The following is a 19625-nucleotide window of genomic DNA, read 5'->3' on the forward strand; positions in this document are numbered from 1 at the left end:
CGAATCAGTGAAAGGACGGTAGTGAAAACACAGTAGTGATGATTCAGTGTTCAGTAAGTAGTGAAAAGACAAAGTGGTCATTTCTGTCCAGAGGGTCGGTGATCAAAGAGGGTACGCTAAAGGACTTCACTGCAAACACGTGGGCTCAGAAACGACAGCTTTCAGATTTTCATGTAACAAGATGTCCCCCTTATTTCAAAAAATAATTTTCTTATATCGCATTTGTGTCTTAATAAGGTCTGTATTGCGTGGATTCATTCTACCCGTCATTTTGCATGTTTTGTAAAAGAAAACACACATATTCTACTTATTTGTGATGCCCACAGTATCTGTGTCGGTTTCTGTGTGTGTGTGTGTGTGTGTGTGTGTGTCTGTCTGTCTGTCTGTCTGTCTGTCTGTCTCTGTCTGTGCATGTTTGCCCTAGAGGTTGAAACTGCTAGTCGCTGGGAACAGGGATGACTAGGGCTGGCTGTAAGAAATGAGGGATGCCAGAGTTAAGGACTTTATTCAGGGAAGTGTTCTTGGCCTGTTTGTAACTGGTCTGTGGATTTGAAACCATTTTAGCATCATTGACCCTCAGCCACTAAGTGCTCACAGCACTTCCCAGTCTTTGTCATGACCAGACTTCCACCTGTTCCCTCCCTCTTCACCACTGCCAGATGCTAGGGACCTCCTCCCGTGACAATCACTGGGAAATAAGATGTCCTTGGGGGCTGCATTAACCGGAAATGAGTTTGCATATCAACAGCATCAGCGGTGAGGACAGATAGCGGCTTAAGTAAGACAGTTTATTTCTCTTTCTGGAGATGTTGTCTGGAGATAGGTAGGCGTAGGGTTGGTGAAATGGCTTCACGGTCATCAGAGTCTAGAGAGCCGTAATTTTCTTCTCCCTCATTCTCAGTACATGGTTTCCATTCTCAAGGGACTTGAGGGTGATTGGAACTCCAGTCCTCACCAGTATTCCAGGCAACAAGAACCAGAAGGGGGAGAAAGAGAAGAAAAAACCCATGACCTTCCTTCTGGCTGAGTCACCTCCTTTTATCTATTTATTTTTGGGACACACAGAGAGAGAGAGAGAGAGAGAGAGAGAGAGAGAGAGAGCACAGCAGGGGAGGGGCAGAGAGAGAGAGAGAGGGAGACACAGAATCTGAAACATGCTCCAGGCTCTGAGCTGTCAGCACGGAGCCTGACGTGGGGCTCGAACTCACGAACCGCGAGATCATGACCTGAGCCGACTGAGCCCCCAGGCGCCCGAGCTCAGCTCCTTTTAAATACTGCATTCATCCTACTGCCTCTAACCACAAGGAAGTTTGCCTTCTCCATCCGCTCGGGCCATCACAACAAAATACTACAGCTTGGGTGGCTCCAACAACAGAAGTCTATTGCTGGCAGTTCTGGAGGCCTGGAAGATCAAGGTGCCGACCAGGTAGGTTTCGTCCCGAGGATTCTTCCCTTGGCTCGTTGGTGGCCGCCATCTTGTTCTGTGACCTCTGCTTTGTGCAAGCGTGAGGGTGGGGGAGAGCCTGTCTCCGCTGGGGTCCTTCTAAGAAGGACATTAGTCCCATCCGATCAGGGCTCCACCCTTATGACCTCTTTTAAACATAATTATCTCCTTGTAGGCCCTGTCTCCAATACGGTCACGCTGGAGGTTAGGGCTTTGACGTGAATTTTGGTGGGAAAGGGGGGAGAGGGAGCGCAGGTGATTCCATAGCAGTTGGGAAGAGTAGCGTTTTAGCTGCGTGTAGTGTTTCCCCGAATAAAGAAGACCTTCTCGAGAAGAGGAGGACAGGTGTTGGCTGGCAGCTGGCGGTAATTGCCACGGGGGGGCTGCTGGCTCAGTTCCCCGGATGGATCATCAGGTGCTTGAAGGCGGAATCCTATGGAGGATTCACTGAAAGCAGCTAAGGATACTCTGTAGAAAATCATCCACAGAGAAGTGGGAAAATGAAAGAGATTTGGAAGTCATTGCTGATAAAACACAGTCCCTTAGTCTCAAGAAAGCGGTATTCCAGGAAAAGTTAGGAAACCTTTCTTCCCCTTAGGAGTGTAGCTTAGGAGTCAGGAAACCTTTTCTCTCCATGAGTGTGTTTTCTGCTATTCATATATATATATATATATATATATATATATATATATATATATATATATTTATTATTGTTATTTTCTTCTCTAGGCCTGCTATTTAGTTAGGACAGATATTATATCTTTAAAAAATTTTTTTTAAAAATGTTTAAAATTTAAAAATTTTTATTTTTGAGAGAGAGAGTGAGCACAAGCTGGGGAGGAGGGCAGAGGGAGAGAGAGAGAGAGAGAGACAGAGAGACAGAGAGAGAGAGAGAGAGAGAGAGAGAGAGAGAGAGAGACTCTCCAGCAGGCTCCATGTTCATTGTGGAGCCTGGTGCGGGGTTTGCTGCCTCGACCCTGGGATCCTGACCTGAGCCGAAATCGAGAGTCAGATGCTCAACCAATCGAGCCACCCCGGCGCCCCCAGAAATTGTACCTTAGGACGGAAGTTGCAGTCGGCAGACTGCACGTGATCTCCTTGTTGCCCTTGAGACTCTGGGTGAGCTTTTTCTAGAAGTGGAATAAACTGGGACTTTGAAGCTACAGCTATGACTCAGGTCACCAAAAGTATTTGTCTTTTGTCTTTCTGAGCACTTGTACAAGGGGACCAAAGGCAATTGACTTTAGTTTATAGGGTTAGCTGCAAAGCGGTGAAATTCTTGGTGTCTGGAGGCTCTGAGGTCACCTTGAAATTGTTCTGTTTTCTTTGAACCCTAGGAATTGCACGATTGCATTTTGTTTTATTACTGTCTAATACTTTGTGAAAATGTTTGAAAATCTTGGTTTTTGGTTCTCTAGAAGTCTAGTTAAAAAGTGGAAAAGGCTTCATTCATTCCCTTTGTATTGGGCACCAATTGAGAGAGATGGTAAGATTTGTCTTATCCTTGATAAATGCTTGTTTCTTTATTTTGAGAGAGAGGGAGAGGGAGAGAGAGACTCTCCAGCAGGCCCCATACTGTCAGCACGGAGCCCAGCATGGGGCTTGATCTCACGAACTGTGAGATCATGACCTGAGCAGAAATCAAGAGCCAGGCGCTAAACTGACTGAGCCACCCAGGGGCCCCTACCCCTGTCTTATTCTTGACAAAATGGGAAATGTAGCTCTGCATTTGAGACCTGAATAGTTTGCTGACTCCTCCTCGTTGCCTCATGTAATTAGACTTCCCAGTCCTGTGAGTGGTGGCCTCTCATAATGCGTGACAGAGGGACACCCAGAGCATCTGTACCCTCCGTGTAGGAAGGCTGGTTTCGAAAGAGAGGACCTGACCTGCGTGTGTTCAGTTTCTTTATTCGTGTTCTCTGGTCAGCCCGTAAGGGCTCTCAGGTGAGACACCAGATCCCTCTCCGTGGAAAGATGAAGCCTGGGGAACAGGGGAATGAGGGTTCCCTGAAAAAGTAGAAGACGGAAGGCCTAGAACCTCTGATTTTTTTTCAGCCGTTCATACGGCACAGTCTTTGGAACATGACGATACGACCACAGGGGACACGGGCCCAGTCCATTCACGTTAACCAGCGAATCTGGTGGTAAGATGCACTGTGTCCACGAACCGATTTTTTTCAAGTTTGACTCAAATTGGTTAATAAAATGGATCCGTTATTTTTCTTTTTAGGTTTTAATCCTTCATGTTGGTGTCTGTAGATATCACCAAGGTTTATTATTGCCACTCAACTCCTACTTCCCTTTATATAAGAGAAAATATTTTATGGTGACATCAGTCTGTATCTAAACAGCTTCCCCGGTGTTGAGATCTATCCCCAAGTACATCCTGTTGGAAATACTGTATTCAAGAGGGGTGCTCTTTAAATCTGATTTGTGATCTGTAGGCATTAAATATGTAAGTGTATAGCTCACTTTTTAACTGGAGTGTGTATCACTTGATTGTCTAATTACAGGTCTTCTTACAACAAAAACTATTAAAATTTGTTTCCATGTTGAAGACCTCTAGATCCGGAGGAGAACGTTACCGATTTTCTTAGGGACTTCTCTGCGTAGGTGGTTAGATATGGGGCTGGGCTTGTGTTTCTGTATGAGATTTGGGTTAATTTGAGACTTGGAACCTCTCCATCGCTTGCTTGTTTCTTGAATAAGCCCAACAGAGGGAATGGGTAAGATGTCTGGGTTAAGAATTGCTCATGTGGACCACACTTACCATGCATTTTAGAAGGCTGAATATAAGAGTAAAGAAAAGGTCATAGGCTGAACTTAGTTACTGATGAGGCAGAGAAAGGCATTGGGGATCGCTTACAGATTTGTGGAGTTGAGCTGAACTAATTTTCAGGTAAGAAATTAATAATGAAATGACTGGGAATTTCTGATATGCCTAATAGAAGTAACACTTAAATCTCGATTGACACATTTGCCTCCGTAGAAAACCACCACTAAGGTTTCAGGCACTCGGTACAGTTGCTTCACTGGTTGACTGCTCTAGTGTGAGGGTAAAGGGTCAGGTCAGGCTTCCAGGTGTGGTCACTACAGCGCTGTATCTCTATCCAGTCCTTCTTTGGAAGCCACTAACTCTTAAAACAATAGCTGTGAAATTGATTCAGTTTCGCTGGAAAGGTTGCCAGCCTGGTAGGAGCAAAGACTCCATGAACACACCTTCATGATGGCATAACTGTAGCATGTTTTTTTTGTGGTTTCCACAACTTTTTTCCAGTCTAAATGAGAAAATGGACTGTGGGTGGTGACCACATTCTGCCCTCCATCTTCTGTCTTCGCAGCTTTATTGAGATATAATTCACATCCCATAGAATTCACCCCTTACACTGTACAGTTCAGTTGTATTGTATTCAGAGTTGTGTACTTTCCTGTATTCAGACTTGTGTACTCTGTTTTTGAACATTTACATTAGTCCAAGAAGATAACCTGTACCCCGTAGGTGTCAATCTGTTCCCTTTAAAAAAAAAAAAAAAAAAAAAGACCTTCTCCAGAAACTACACAGCAGGCTACAGTAAGCGAAATTATTTGAAGAGCTACTCCATAATTCTGAAATTTGATCTTTAAATAGGTAATATTATAACTTGCTATTCTGTATTTAGGTAGTAATGAAACACTCCTTTCATTTCTCAGGAATGCTGTATGACACAATGTATTCATGAGAATGATGTCTTTTGCCACATTCTCTTGGTTAGAAGCAGGTCATAGGTCCCGTCCACACTCAGAGAGAGGAGCCTACACAACGATGGGAACCCCAGGGATGTACAGATCGCGGAGATCACCTTTGAGCCTGTCTACCATGTCCCATAAATTAGCGAATAATTTAAAACACGTTGCTTCCAATTTACATGTAATTTTAACTGTTTTTCAGCTACGCTCAGCGGTCGCCCACTGCTGGACGTTTCACCAGTGATTACACTGAGCCATAGGGATGGTGTTTACTTGCCAGTGATCGGAGAACAATGATCATTACAAATGAACCTTCTTTTTCTTTCTTTGTTTCTTTCTTTCTTTCCTTGCTTCTTTCTTTCTTCTTTCTTTTTGTTTTAGTGCTTATTGCTTTATTTTGAGAGAGAGGGAGAGCATGTGCACGCAGGGAAGGGTCAGAGAGAGAGGGAGAAAGAGAATCCCAAGCAGGCTCTGTACCATCAGCACAGAGCCCGATGTGGGGCTCAGTCTCGCGGACTGTGAGATCATGACCTGAGCCGAAATCAAGAGTTGGACGCTTCACTGACTGAGCCACCCAGGCGCCCCAAAAACGAACCTTCTTTACGTTAGGATACCTTCTGCATCAAGAAAAAGATTACTAAGACAGTTTGTCACTAGGTTTGGTTGGTGAAAATATGTCCTAAACAAGACAAGAATTTGCATGAATAAAAGCTGGTAGTATGACTTATTATCATCCTGGAATCTGGCATTGGGAATGTGGGTTCCCTAAGTGGTTACTTAGACAAAGTGTATTAGTCTTTGAACTACAGTCTTGAAGCATGGTAATTATGAATACTAGTATATGTGGTAATTCTGGGGAAGTGATTTTAAAATTCTGAATATTTTGAGAACCTTAAAAGTAGCTACAAAAATCAGTTCCAGTAACCTGAGAAAACATTTCTGTATTTTGGAAGAAGTAAAAGAAATAAGCATGTCAACTTTTCTTGCTTGTATTACCTGATCAGATTTTAAAGAGATTCTGACCATTTCATATGAAATTGGAGAAAAATATCAATGATATTCAAGAATCTTTTTCTGGCATGTTGCCCTCCCTGGCTTGATAGAGTTCATTACTGCATTGATCTGTGGGGGCAGGGGAGAAAGAGACACAAATGAAGTGGTTTTCCCATTTTTCATTTTGGATTTGCTTTTTTTGTTGTTAATTTTTTTTTAATCTTTATTTTTGAGAGAGTGAGAGAGAGAGACAGAGTAAGAGCAGGGGAGGAACAGAGAGGGAGGGAGACACAGAATCCAAAGCAGGCTCCAGGCTCCAAGCTGTCAGCACAGAGCCCGACGCGGGGCTCGAACTCACAGACTGTGAGATCATGACCTGAGCCGAAGTCGGACGCTTAACCGACTGAGCCACCCAGGCGCCCCGGATTTGCTTTTTTACAAAGCATGGTTACAAGTTCATCCTTTGATCTCCAGGTTGGAATTTTGGAGATGGTTTTAGAATGTAATGAAAATCTGTAAGGAGTGGGTCCTTTTGTCCATGAATCATTTGTTTTCACCTCGTTGCTATATCTGTGAACAAAGACTGAGAGGTTCAAGTTTGAATAATACATGACAGTTTTTCTCTTAGTGCCTGCTGGCTATTTATGTAACTAATCCCCTACCCCAGCATGGCATAAACAGGGACAGGGACAGGGCAGTGTGGTAAGGTGTTAGTTCCCAAACTCTGCTGGGGTCACCTGGGATCTTTAAAAATACTGGGTCTTTTGGACTCCTGCCCCCAGACACTCTGATTTAATTGCTATGAGATGGTAACGTGGGCATCCAGATTTTAAGAATCTCGCCAGGAAATTCTAATGTGCACCAAAGTTTGGGAGTGCCTATGCCACGGGTTGAGGGCCTGGAGTATTAATGTCGGGTAAGGTTGGATAAGAACTTTCTGGAAATGAGGTCTGTCACTCCTGGGCGTCTGCATTTAACAATGCAGTTTTGCAAAGGTTTGAGAAAGCTCTCGTATTTGGAAATGAAAACGAGTCTATAGAATTACTTTCTTCGGTCAATGGAACCTTGGTTTTCTGAATCCTCTTAAAGCTATGATCATTGACTCCCTAAATTTAGGCCTTCCTTAATGAAGTCAGTGTGTCAAAAAAAGAAGACGATGCAAAAACAAACAAACAAACAAACAAACAAAAACAACCCACTAAAAACAACAACAACAAAAACAAAACAAACAAAACAAAGCAAAAAAAAAAAAACCCTCGAAAACCCTGGAGGTCAGACCGTGTTTTTTCCCACGCGTTCATCGGTGCTAGCTATCAGAAAAAAAGTCCAAACCTGTTTAAAATGTGGCACAATTGCTTCCCGGTATTTTAACAGAGAGAGGCTGAGAACACACAGCATCGAATCGTCGGGAAAACTGAAGATCTCTCCTGAGCAGCACTGGGATTTCACCGCGGAGGACTTGAAGGACCTTGGAGAAATCGGACGAGGAGCTTACGGTTCCGTCAACAAAATGGTCCACAAGCCAAGTGGGCAGATAATGGCAGTTAAAGTAGGTGACGCCCGTCCTTCTTTTTCCGGTGCTTTCAGCCGTTAGGTGCAACTTCCTGGTGCAGTCACTCCACTGTTGTTCTGTCCTCTCCCGGCTTGTGTGGCGAACGTGGGTGTTTGTAAAACCGTTTCTCCAAATCCTTCGAGGGTGTGAACCGTCCCGAGGCTGTCTGGCCGCTGGCATGTGTTTCCCTCCCCTCCGGAAGCGCCGAGGGGGTGAAGTGCGCGTGTTCGCTGCGCTCTTGGCATGACGCGCTAACGTGTTTTCAACTCCAGGCCCTTCCGCTGCCAAGGTGAGTTCAGGCTGGGCGGCCGCACCCCTGGGAGCAGGGCAGTGCTGCACCGAGCCAGGCGGGGAGCTGGACGAAGAGGCAGCGCACTGGGTTGGGCAAGGTGCGGGGCTAGGGCTAACAGCAGTCTCACTGAAGGTTTCCTGGAAACCACGCACATGCTGTTGCCACTAACCTCAACCTTACTCGGCCCTGACCGGCTCGGCTTCTGTTTGTTTTTTCACCTCCACCCAGTACTGCCCTGTTCCCCGGTTCGAAAGCTGGACTTGAAATGCGTACCTCGTGATAATGCCGTCACATTCCGTCCTTGCTGTGAGTGTCTGCCACCTAATACGTTCATGTGAAGAAGACAGCAGAGTGGCCCGGAGTGGAGATCGGCCCCACAGGCTGTCCTCGGCGGGCTGATGTCGGTGCCCGTTACGCACCGATGCCGTCCATCCGACTCCTGTGGGGCCCGCGTAGTTGTAACGTGTCCATTTGTTTGTTTAGATGTCGAGCAGATGTTCGCTGTGTCTCAGATGTTACTGGAAAATGGACGGTGTTGGGGGTGGCGGTTTAAAAAGAAAAAGGCAAAAGGGGATCCCAGTTACAATTCTTACGGAAGCAGTAAATGCCTCAGTTTACACGATGGAGAATGGGTTTGCAGACAGTGTTGGCTAATCATCTTCCTGTCGAAACGCCTGTTTGGAGACTTTTTCAACGTGGCTTGATTGACTAGGCGCCTCAGTGTCCTAATTGACTTTTGGGAGGGGATTCGCATCACATTAATAGAAGATGCTCTCTGTGTTAAAGTTTACTGTGAGCAAAATGTTACTCTAACTGTTTTTGCCTCCTTCACTGTTGAGCATTTCTCCTTGTGGGGTCATATAAAGCTCATGAGAAATTCATGATGGGGAAAACTTGTATGGTTCTTCACCTCGTTTTTGGTCATTGTTCTTTTGCATTGTGATGACGACTGTGGACCTTTTTCTTAGGATGCTGCATACGTCTGCAAAATCTTGCACGTGAACTGTAGACCTCTCAAGACGCGTAGGCCACGCCCTCTGCTTTGGATTATCTCTTGAAATAAACTGGTACTCTTCTTGGAACGTGAAATGATTTCTCTATATTTATTTTGTGCCGCTGCAATGGAAGTGGGAAGTCATTTTATTGAGATTTTTCTGGATGAGTGTTGCACTGCTCTTCTGTATGCGGTCTGTGCATGACATCCGCTTTTACTTGGCTGGGTCTTAAGGGAGAGCTATCCTATGTAACTAAAGCTTCTAAACTTTCTTCCAGGTACTAGGGAAAGAGCTTTTAAATAATTATGTCCTGCGATTTTCAGCCTGCACTCCATGCGTTTTACTATGTTGACCGTTATCTTAATCTGTTTTAGTAATCTGTGTCGACTTCGGCCACAGTCAGTAGGTTTTCAAGGGAAATGAAGAAGGTACTTGCTTCATTGTGACTTGAAGGAAGTTTTTCTTAATTTGAGAACTTTTGAAACTGTGTAGTGCTCACTCAAGTTTTGAAGGCATTTAAGAGTGAAAATAGGAAGTTGTTGTCTGCTGTTTGTAATTTGACCTTATTTTGAGAGCCCCTGTTGGCGTGGCTTTGAAAATCCCAGCTCTTAAGAAATACTTGGAGGGGGTCATGGGACCTCCAGATGGGTAACTCTCACATCTATACCTATCAGTTGGTACTGTCTCCGTTTGTTTATCACCTTGAGTTCTTTTTAATTTTTTAATGTTTCTTTATTTTTGAGAGAGAGACAGACAGACAGACAGACAGAATGTGAGTGGGGGAGAGGCAGAGAGAGAGGGAGACACGGATCGCGAGATCATGATCTGAGCCAAAGTCGGATGCTCAACCGACTGAGCCACTCAGGTGCCCCGTGTTTATCAACTTGAATTCTTTTTTTTAAAATTTTTTAAATGTTTTTATTATTTTTGAGAGAGAGAGAGAGAGCGAGAGAGAGCAGGGGAGGGGCAGACAGAGAGGGAGACACAGAATCCAAAGCAGGCTCCAGGCTCCGAGCTGTCAGCACAGAGCCCCAACTCAGGGCTCGACCTCACAAACTGTGAGATCATGACCTGAGCTAAAGTCTGACGCTGAACCGACTGAGCCACCCAGGCTCCCCATCACCTTGAATCCTTGAGCAAGCGGGTCCGTTGAGTGTGGGGAAGGTGGTGATGTGACGTCATCAACCGACCTATCGGTGGGGCGTACCATTGGATTCCATGACGTCATATGATACTGGAAGAGGGTTTTTCCATTCACATACATGACAGTTTGATACCAATTTGCAGACTGGTGTTTGCCTCCCACTGCAGTTTTTAAATGTGTATCTTTTTTTTTTTTTTTTTTTTTTTTTAATGATTTTTTTTTTAACATTTATTTATTTTTGGGACAGAGAGAGACAGAGCATGAACGGGGGAGGGGCAGAGAGAGAGGGAGACACAGAATCGGAAACAGGCTCCAGGCTCTGAGCCATCAGCCCAGAGCCCGACGCGGGGCTCGAACTCACGGACCGCGAGATCGTGACCTGGCTGAAGTCGGACGCTTAACCGACTGCGCCACCCAGGCGCCCCTTAAATGTGTATCTTGTGGGTCTCTCTGAAAAGGCTTAGCCTTTCATCACACCTGAGCGAGTGTATTCCTTATCACGTAGGCACGTGGACAGATGGACAAGAGCAAACACGCAGGGACAGTGTGTGATCAAGACATTAGGTCTGACGTAGACAGCCTGATTACTAAGCGCCCTCTGTGTTCAGCCTTAGATAGGACTACAGAAATTTAAAAGAGTGGGAGACAGTGGTTCGCACTCCTGTGAGTTTTCCCTGGTTGTTGGTAAAATGAGAAACGCACTATACTAGTGTTTTACTATGCGCTGGGGAATATGGAGGGGTTAACTTAGTAGATACTAAGCTTATGTTGGAAATAAGTCATCCTTAAGACCTATTTGCAGTTCTGTACAAAAGTGGACTGTGGTATTAGCCTGGTTTTATTATCATTATTCCTCATTTTTAGTTTTGGTTTTTTAAATTATTTTAAGCCCAATGTGGGGCTTGAACTCACAACCCCAAGATCAAGGGTCACATGTTCTTCTAACTGAGCCAACCAGGGGCGCCCCTGAGTTTTAGTTTTGAGGGAGCCCTTCCCCAAGTTTATTTTGCCACCTCTAAGAAATGTCTGAAAAGACCTGTTAGTTAGTAGAAACGGTTATCTCCAAGACGTAATCTAAAAATCAGCTAAGATATAATAAATCAAACTCAGCGAGGTAGCATACAGCATGTGTAAGAGTTGTACGTACAACAATTTCTCTTTTTTTTTTGAGAGAGAGAGAGAGAGAAAGAGAGAGGGAAAGAGAGAGGGCACATGTGCATGTGTATGGGGTGGGAGGCACAGAAGGAGTGGGAGAAGCTTCCCAAGCAGCTTCCGTGCTGGGCGTGGGGTTCGATCTCATGACAGGGAGATCGTAACCTGAGTCGAAATCAAGACTTGGATGCTTATCCTACTGAGCCACCCAGGCACGCCAACAATTTCTTGACCTTTGGCCCGAGGACAGTTCCTGAAGCTGCCAGTGAGGTTCGGCATTAGGACCTAAGATGTGGAAAATCTTGACCCTTCAGTCTTAATCGCACACTCGTGGGCAAAAGGTCTTCCTCTTCTGTGACGGGGAGTGATACCGCTGGTTTGTCTTGTCGCCTGAATGACTGAGTCACGGGGCTGCCCAGGGCAAAGCCGTTGTCCTGGCCACCAGGTCTCCTAAAGCTCAGGAGGGACCACCTTCGGCTCTGGTTGGGTACTTCGGGCTTCAATCAGCATCTTCGGCAAATAACATTTATTTAATACCCCATTTCGCATGATGTTGGAATAACCACTAAATGAAAAAAATGAGACCCACACAGACCTTGTCCTATAAGGGTAAAGTAGGTGTCTGGTTAGCTCCCTTCCGGGGCTAATTGTAATGGGGAAAGGCCCGACATTCAGATCAAATGTTTGAGGAAGGCATTGGCATCGGGATTAGGTTTCTGGGCTAGGGTTAGAGAAACTCACGTCTGGGAGAAACACCCAGCAGAGTCAGGTCCTCAGATGATCCGAATCAGCATGTCTGAGCAAATCTGGGGACACAGGAGTGAAGAGTTAGAAAGAGTTCAGGCCCGTGGGCTGGCATGGAGTGGTATGACAGCCTCAGGTTGTCAAGGGATAGAAAGGGATTGATGCTTCTGCAGACGGAGGGCAGTGGAGTTGTTTGTTAGAGGCTTGACCGTTGAGCGAGGCTGACCTCTCGTGGGAGGGTGAAACCGATGGCAGGCAGGTAGGCGGGGATGGGAACGTGTCCGGTCAAGGTTGTCAGGGTTGATACTACGATGAGCATTCAGTCTTCAACCTGAGAACTCATCTGTGCAACTCAGAAAGACGGACTGGCTGTCTCAGATTAGGTGCTTAGGCCACACTGAGTTGGCAACGTGACCTGTAACCTGATCTCGATTCCTGCTTCTCCTTGGTATTTGGATCTCGCCTTCAGTGTCCTTGATGTACCTAGGTTAACCCTCATGCCTGGTGGGAAGGACCAGAGCCTCCCCCCGCCCCCCCCCAGCCTTGGGGCTGGATGGTGCTTGCATCTGCTCCCTAGGTAGGCCTCCCCCATGCAGACAGTGCTGTAAGTATGGCAACGTGGGGGTCGGCCCCTGTGGACACCTTGCCACTTCTACCAGAAGTTCCCTTACTGAATAATTTTGGCGGGAACTGTGAGGCTCACTGGAGGAGATTCATTGTAGTCCTTAAACATTGGTCTCGCACACTGTTCCGAAAGCGCTAGAATGATAGTTGACGGGAGCGGCCTTACATTTGCGAAGCTCCTTTCGGACGGTGTAGAGCGCTTTGTTAGGCAATTCTACCGCGTGTTGGAAGGCCAGCGTGCTAGCGTTTGATTTTCCAGATCACGTGTGGAATGCAGAAGTCATGGCTGCCTGGTTCTGAATTGGGACTGGATTCCAGGGCCTTCCCCTCTTCTTTGATCGGCTACATCCTGTGGCTTAATTAAGCAATCTGTGGCTGCTGGAGCCGTGTTACGGTATCTTCCCAGCGTTGCTTGAATGTCACGGTGTTCCAGGTGAAAAGTGCTAACAGAGGTGGGCAGATCCAAAGGCTGTGACAGGACTGCCCTCCGGTCAGCTGGTTTTTGAACTCGTCTTGTGTAGCTCGGAACCCCTCACATAGACGTGTTCCTTTTGTTCCTAGCGGTTTTCCTCCATGGGTTCTTTCTGTTGATAGCATCGTATGTAGACTCCAATCAATAATATAGACTAAATAGCACTGTTCTGGCTGATGTAAGGGATAGGGGATGGCAACCCCGTGCCTGCCAATATTGGAAGGATGCTCTGGGCTCGTGAGCTCTGAGGAAACCTTTGGAATCTGTAGCTCAGCCTGTGTCGCAGTTTGGAGAAGAACCTTTCTTCCACCCTTTGGTCTAAATGAGGACCATCTGACCCCCTACTTGATATGCCTCCTGCAAGTGTTCTGTCATTTTTGTTGCTTTCGTCTTACGGTCATGCCCCGGATGTTGGTGGTACGTCATTTCCACTTGCGTCGCACTTCGGTGTCATGGGTATGGAAGTAATGACCTGTCACTTGTCACCGATGATCTTTCGGCCCTTGTAAAATGTTAGCGCTACGGCTGTGCTCTTTATATGTGGATGATGTCATTAGTAAAGAGGAAGCCGGTGATCAAGACACGTCCAGCTTGTCCCGTTAACCTTGCCCTCGGGGCAGCCCTGCCCATGACGTAATAAATCCTCCATATATTTTTGGAACCGATCTCGCCAGTTCTCTGGTGACACATCAGAGAGGATATGTACAAGGAATTGCTTGGGCCTCAGTCTCCTCAGTGAGGAGAATAGGAGGTACTGTTATTAACTAATTAATTTGATCAAGAGACAATTGAGAGTTCATTAAATTGCTTCTAAAGGCTTGGATGATTTGGCAATTAAGAATTAGTATTCTTTCTTCCTGCCCTGGTAGAAACATGTCTTCCTAATTTAAAACAATTGATTTAACAGGCACACTTATTATCTGTTACTCTTTGACGTGAAAACCAATTTTGCATCTGTGATCGGCATTCCAAATACTTGCCTTTTGTAACTTGTTTCGGCTAATGTTGCTGTCTGCCTTCATGCCGTTAGTGACGGCATTGTGAGAGTGACACAGTGGGCATTTTTGTATGTGATCGATTCAGAAGATTCCAGCAGCCAAGGATGAACCTGGGTAGCAGGGAGGAGCCTTGCTGCAGCTGTGGAACATGGAATCTTTGTTTTGGACTTAAGAAAATGAAAATGTGGCCCAAAGGGGATAATAAATAGCACGTTGACGTGCTGCCGTGGTTTCTGGGGTTTTCCACCCTTTGTATTGGAACCGAATTCTGGACATTTCTGTTGGGAAAGCAGCGTGTTTGTAAGGATCCACTGGGGCACTTGGGGGATCTGAGTGCGATCCTATCTCCCGTCCCCTGTGTCACTGATTTAGGTTGCTGACTGCAGTGGACCCCCCTTCATATTTTACCCACAGACGCTAATCATAGGAGGGTTCTTTGCAAGGAACGCTTAACAAATGGGATGCATTTATGGCGTAGCAGTATTGGCATTTGTGATTCCAGGAACGGGACACATTTTCAAAATACCACAGCTGTATCAATTAAGATAATCCTTGTTCTTTTCATCCTTTGATTTTATTAAAAAACTTTTTTTATGTTTTATTTATTTTTGAGAGAGAGAGAAACAGAGTGCAAGTGGGGGAGGGGCAGAGAGAGGGGGGGAGACACAGAATCCGAAGCAGGCTCCAGGCTCCAGGCTGTCAGCACAGAGCCTGATGCGGGGCTCGAACTCATGGACTGTGAGATCGTGACCTGAGCCAAAGTCAGATGCTTAACTGACTCAGCCACCCAGGTGCCCCACCTCCTTTGATTTCAAATGGAATAGTTCCTGTGGAGAGGAGTCTCACCTAAGATCCCACGTGATCTGTTTGCTCGTGGATCGGTTCTAAGATTTCTGTGTGGCTGATATTTATCAATGTCCACTTGGTACAGACGGTCAACACAAGGAGCTTTGGGTTTCGCTTTGGTCCTGGGAGTGGTTGGTCTAGCTATCACATCACTCTGGCAAGACATTTGGTAGTTGTTGTTGTTTTTGTTGTTGTTGTTTGGCAGTTTCTTGAAATACAGAATGCTCATGCTTTTGGTAACATTGGTTGGCGATCAGTGATTACGTGTAGGAGTGAGCCACAGTCACAGTCATTGGAGTTTCAGCTTTTTGCCAGTGATCACAGACCCTGCACGGCTTTGCTGAAGAGTATATACCTTCTGGTGCTCTAGTTTGGATTGGTGACAAATTGAAAGTGACACTTTGTCAGATTGCCTTTTTAAAAAAATTTTTTTTTAATGTTTAATTTATTTTTGAGAGAGAGAGAGAGAGAGACAGAGACAGAGACAGAGCATGAGTCGGGGAGGGGCAGAGAGGGAGACACAGAATCCGAAGCAGGCTCCAGGCTCCGAGCTGTCAGCACAGAGCCTGACGCGGGTCTTAAACCCATGAACTGTGAGATCATGACCTCAGCCGAAGTCAGACGCTTGACTGACTGAGCCACCCAGGTGCCCATGATGTCAGATTGCCTTGATCAACACCCAGATCGTCTTTGAAGCCACCCACTTATTTCTCATACAGTGATGGAGCCCATCTCCTTGCGGAGTCTCATTGTATCCGTGCCCTAATTTCTCATCGGGGAACTCACTTCTCTCACTTTTAAATACTCGTACTTGATTCCAACTTCTTCTAGGTAGTTGGAGATGAACATGTGCAGCAGGGGTATGAGTCACTGACCTTACCCTTAATGACCTTGTTATACTGCCCTCGGGACCCTCACCTGAGCCCTACAGAAACCTGACGAGATTTTGTTTGAGAATTTGGGGGGCCTTATCTGCTGGGGCCTAGCGGTCATGCCCTGCCACATTAATTACCCCATTTCTTCTGTGTCCCCTCATCTCATTCCCCCCATACATATTTTCTCCATTTCAAAACAAAAACAAGAAAAGAGTATCAGTTAGAATTGGTAGATATTTGGCAAGTTTATTTGACTGTGTTGCTATTTTCAAGTCTGTCTTTGTAAAAGTTCATTCCCAGACTCCTCAGTCCTCGACTCCTGGTTGGTTTGCAGATGACTTTTATCTTTTTTGTCTGGAATGGTCCAATCCTAGGAACGAACATCTGTCCCACACATTGGGGAGCTGCTGTTTTTAATCAAGAGCATATATGACTTGTCATCAATCTCACTTGATCCTGTGTCTTTCGAGAATATGATGAGCTGTTTTCCCCTTCTCTGAGCAGGACTGGGATCCGGTAACCCAGAGGGCCTTCCCTCGCCATACACACAGATTGTCCAAGAGGTGGAGCTTGTCATCTGACTGTAGCCTTTTCTGCTAGCTTGAGTTGGCAGGAAGAACCCATGTCACCGGAACACAGGCAGATGCAGACTGGGCCATTTCGAGGCAGGCCTCTGCGCAGTCCCCAGTGGTGTATGTCCAGCCTCCCTGGCAACTGAGACGGCTTTGAGAAGTCTGACATGGGGCTGTAAGGGTTCGCTCTGAGTCAGAATGAGTGTAAGCATCACTGCCAGCTGGGTATTTCGTCAGCACCCAGGCGCGGTGCTCCTTGGTGACCTTCTGAGGACCGACCCTGTGGGCCTTTCTTCCTTCGCTTCTTCTGTGGCTCGTCCCTTGGCCTTTGTGTTGCTAACCTTTTTCCCTTTCCTTTTTGCCACAGTTGAGCCGTCCTCGCCGCATCCCCTAACGGCGACTGGGCCGCCGTCACACCCTTTCCTCCTACCCCTTCTCCTTGTCCCTGAAAATAAATGTAGGACAGGAAGAGAAACGAGCAGAAACGACACGTCTTCATATCTCGAAGGGGTGAAAGCACTTTCTCTGAGAGTGTTTCCCTCTATCTTCTTTGCTTCTCGGCCCCCACCCCTCCACCCCTGCTCCTTGAGCGAACACAGGTTTTTAATAGTTCCCACAATCCCTTTGCATTATAACAACCGGTCTTAATCTACTGGGAAGTTCTTCCCGCTTACTGCTGTTAGTTTCATCCCTAGTCATTTACCCCTGAGGAGAAGCAGCACACTGCGAGGGGGAAGTGGGGCTGGCAGGGTTTGGAGTTAACGGGCGAGAATCGTGTCCGTGTGAAGGTCCCGGTGTATTTAGAGGCCATCTGGAAGGACGCCACATTGAAATAGCTGTTCGCTATCAGTAGAGGAGTATTTATGCCTTAAATTTAAATGGTCGCACATGGAGGCATTCCAAACGAAGGCCACGCGTAAGCTGTCAACGTTTAGATTTACCAGTGACTTCCAGACGTCACGTTGCACAGGCACAAGGAAAGCGACCTTTCAGCAACTTCTGGATGTTTCTGTCGCCGTGGATCGGCACTGTCCTCAGAGTGGACACTGTTGTGTTTTATGCACGGGGTAGGAGAGGGCAGGAGGATGATTTTGAGCTGAACCTTTTAGCTTGTCCTTTGGAACCTGTTAACTATCACTACAGCATCATTCCCAGGCCCCCGCCAGTGGCATGAGTTGGATTGGAGGTTTTAGGAAAGTGAAGCTCTGTGGACTTTTTTCTTTTTAATTAGATAAGAACCACGTACAACCCTAACAGTCGTAACAATGGAGAACTGGTCAGTCAGCGCATCCCTTTTCTGGGTCACCGAAAGACTTTTCGCTGGGGTCATTTGGGCATTGCCGCTCTGTAGCTACGTGCTGTTTTTATTGGCATCTGCCTCTTGTGTGGAGTGTAAAACAACCTTGAATACAAATTTAGACGACAATTTTTAAAATATTTTTTTAGGGGCGCCTGGGTGGCTCGTCAGTCGAGTGTCCGACTTTGGCTCAGGTCATGATCTCACGGCTGGTGAGTTCGAGCCCCACACTGAGCTCTGTGCTGATGGCTCAGAGCCTGGAACCTGCTATTGATTCTGTGTCTCCCCCTCTCTCTCTCTGCCCCTTCCCCGCACAGTCTCTCTCTCTCAAAAACAAATAAACATGAAAAAAAAATTTTTAATATTTTTTTAGCTTCAAGTATATAAATTTCTTCACTGTGGAAAATGGCTTTTTCACGTAGGGTAGTCATTCTTGTTTGGATTTTAAGTGTCTTCTCTACATTTTGTTCCAAATAAGGTAAAACTTGCAATGATTTGAAAATACCTCATTATTGGAAAAGGAGTGTGGCTCAGTTTTCAAAAAGTACAGTTGCATTTGTCCTGAGAGCATGTAATAACTTAAGTTAGGTTAAGAAAGTAGTGATAAGTAAAAGAACTCAATAATGAAGGCAGGAGTGGTTTTAATGAATTCTGATATTTGGTTGAAAATGAAACTTAAAAAAAAAAGTTAAGGTTCTTGAGATGATTTTCTTAAATGTTTTGTGGTTTTGTGTGAGCTTTTCAACTCTATTTTTTATGAGAGGGAAAAAAAGGTTTTCTGAACTCAAGTAAACTCTAGTCTTCTCTAACTTTTTTTTTTTTTTGAAGCTTATTTATTTCTTATGAGAGAGAGAGACAGAGCACACACGAACAGAGGAGGGCCAGAGAGAGGCAGAGAGAGAATCCCAAGCAGGCTTTCACGCTGTCAGCACAGAGCCTGACGTGGGGCTCGAACCCACGAACCGTGAGGTCATGACCCGAGCCGAAATCAAGCTGGATGCTCAACCATCTGAGCCACCCAGGCGCCCCAGTCTTATCTAACTTTTAAATTTATGGCATGAATGAAAATTTTCTGTGACTGAAGACATTTATCAGTACATTTGATTTCTGAACATTCTAATTAGGAGAGATTTTTACGGATGCATTGACAACGCCTTTGTACTTTTATTTTCCATCCCCCTCCATTAAGAAAAGCTTTTTTTTTTTTTTTTTCCTCTCTTTAATTTGAAGATCTAATTGGCTTTATGAAGCAATCCATGAATCAGGCAGCATCCCGTGTGGCAATGAGAGGGGAGCTCCCAAGGACAGTTTCCTGAAGGGAAGGGGGGTTTGTTCATGTCTTCAGTTTTCTGTGATTTTCTGCCTGAATATTTGAGAATCTTGGCTGTACTTACCTCCAGTGGTAGAACTCTTGCCCATACACATTGTTTTGTTCTATTAGAAAGGCTGTCTTTGGTCGTGGCTTTTATTAACTATTCTCTCATTGGTTATTGTTAATCATTGATCACTGTTAAGTATTCTCCAATGTGAACATTTATTGAATTATTGAGTTAAAATCATTGATTTGAAGCGACCACTATTGTAGGTGTGTGAGTGGTTAATTCCCCCTTTTTGAGTCCTTTAGGAATTTTGGATGAGTTTATTTTATTAAGTATTTCCATATGACAAATGTTGCAGTAGAATCCTGAAACTTACGTATAATTAAGAGTTAGCTCCTGCTTACTCAGTCCCAAACAGTCCCGAGTCTTGTACCCACTGCCTGCCCCACGGGCCAGATGTTCAGAGAGCGTGAAGAGGTGTTCACCCGCTGACAAGCATCCAGAAGCGGAATCTATTTCCTGGGGGGCCGGCAGGCCACACACAGCAGCCCGTGTTCTATTTTGTGCCAGCGGTGGCATT

The 19625-nt window shown here is 45.7% G+C and overlaps 1 protein-coding gene across 1 annotated transcript in view; it reads left to right on the forward strand.

Annotated features, from left to right (window-relative positions):
- Positions 1 to 19625, forward strand: part of MAP2K4 (mitogen-activated protein kinase kinase 4) — a 139978-nt gene that overhangs the window by 61217 nt on the left and 59136 nt on the right. Inside the window, exon 3 of the mRNA XM_043583150.1 lies at positions 7538 to 7712. Within this exon, the coding sequence (XP_043439085.1) occupies positions 7538 to 7712 (175 nt within the window). The remainder of the gene's footprint in view (positions 1 to 7537; positions 7713 to 19625) is intronic.

The sequence above is a fragment of the Prionailurus bengalensis genome, chromosome E1, assembly GCF_016509475.1.
Source record: "Prionailurus bengalensis isolate Pbe53 chromosome E1, Fcat_Pben_1.1_paternal_pri, whole genome shotgun sequence".
NCBI classification, from domain to species: Eukaryota; Metazoa; Chordata; class Mammalia; order Carnivora; family Felidae; genus Prionailurus; species Prionailurus bengalensis.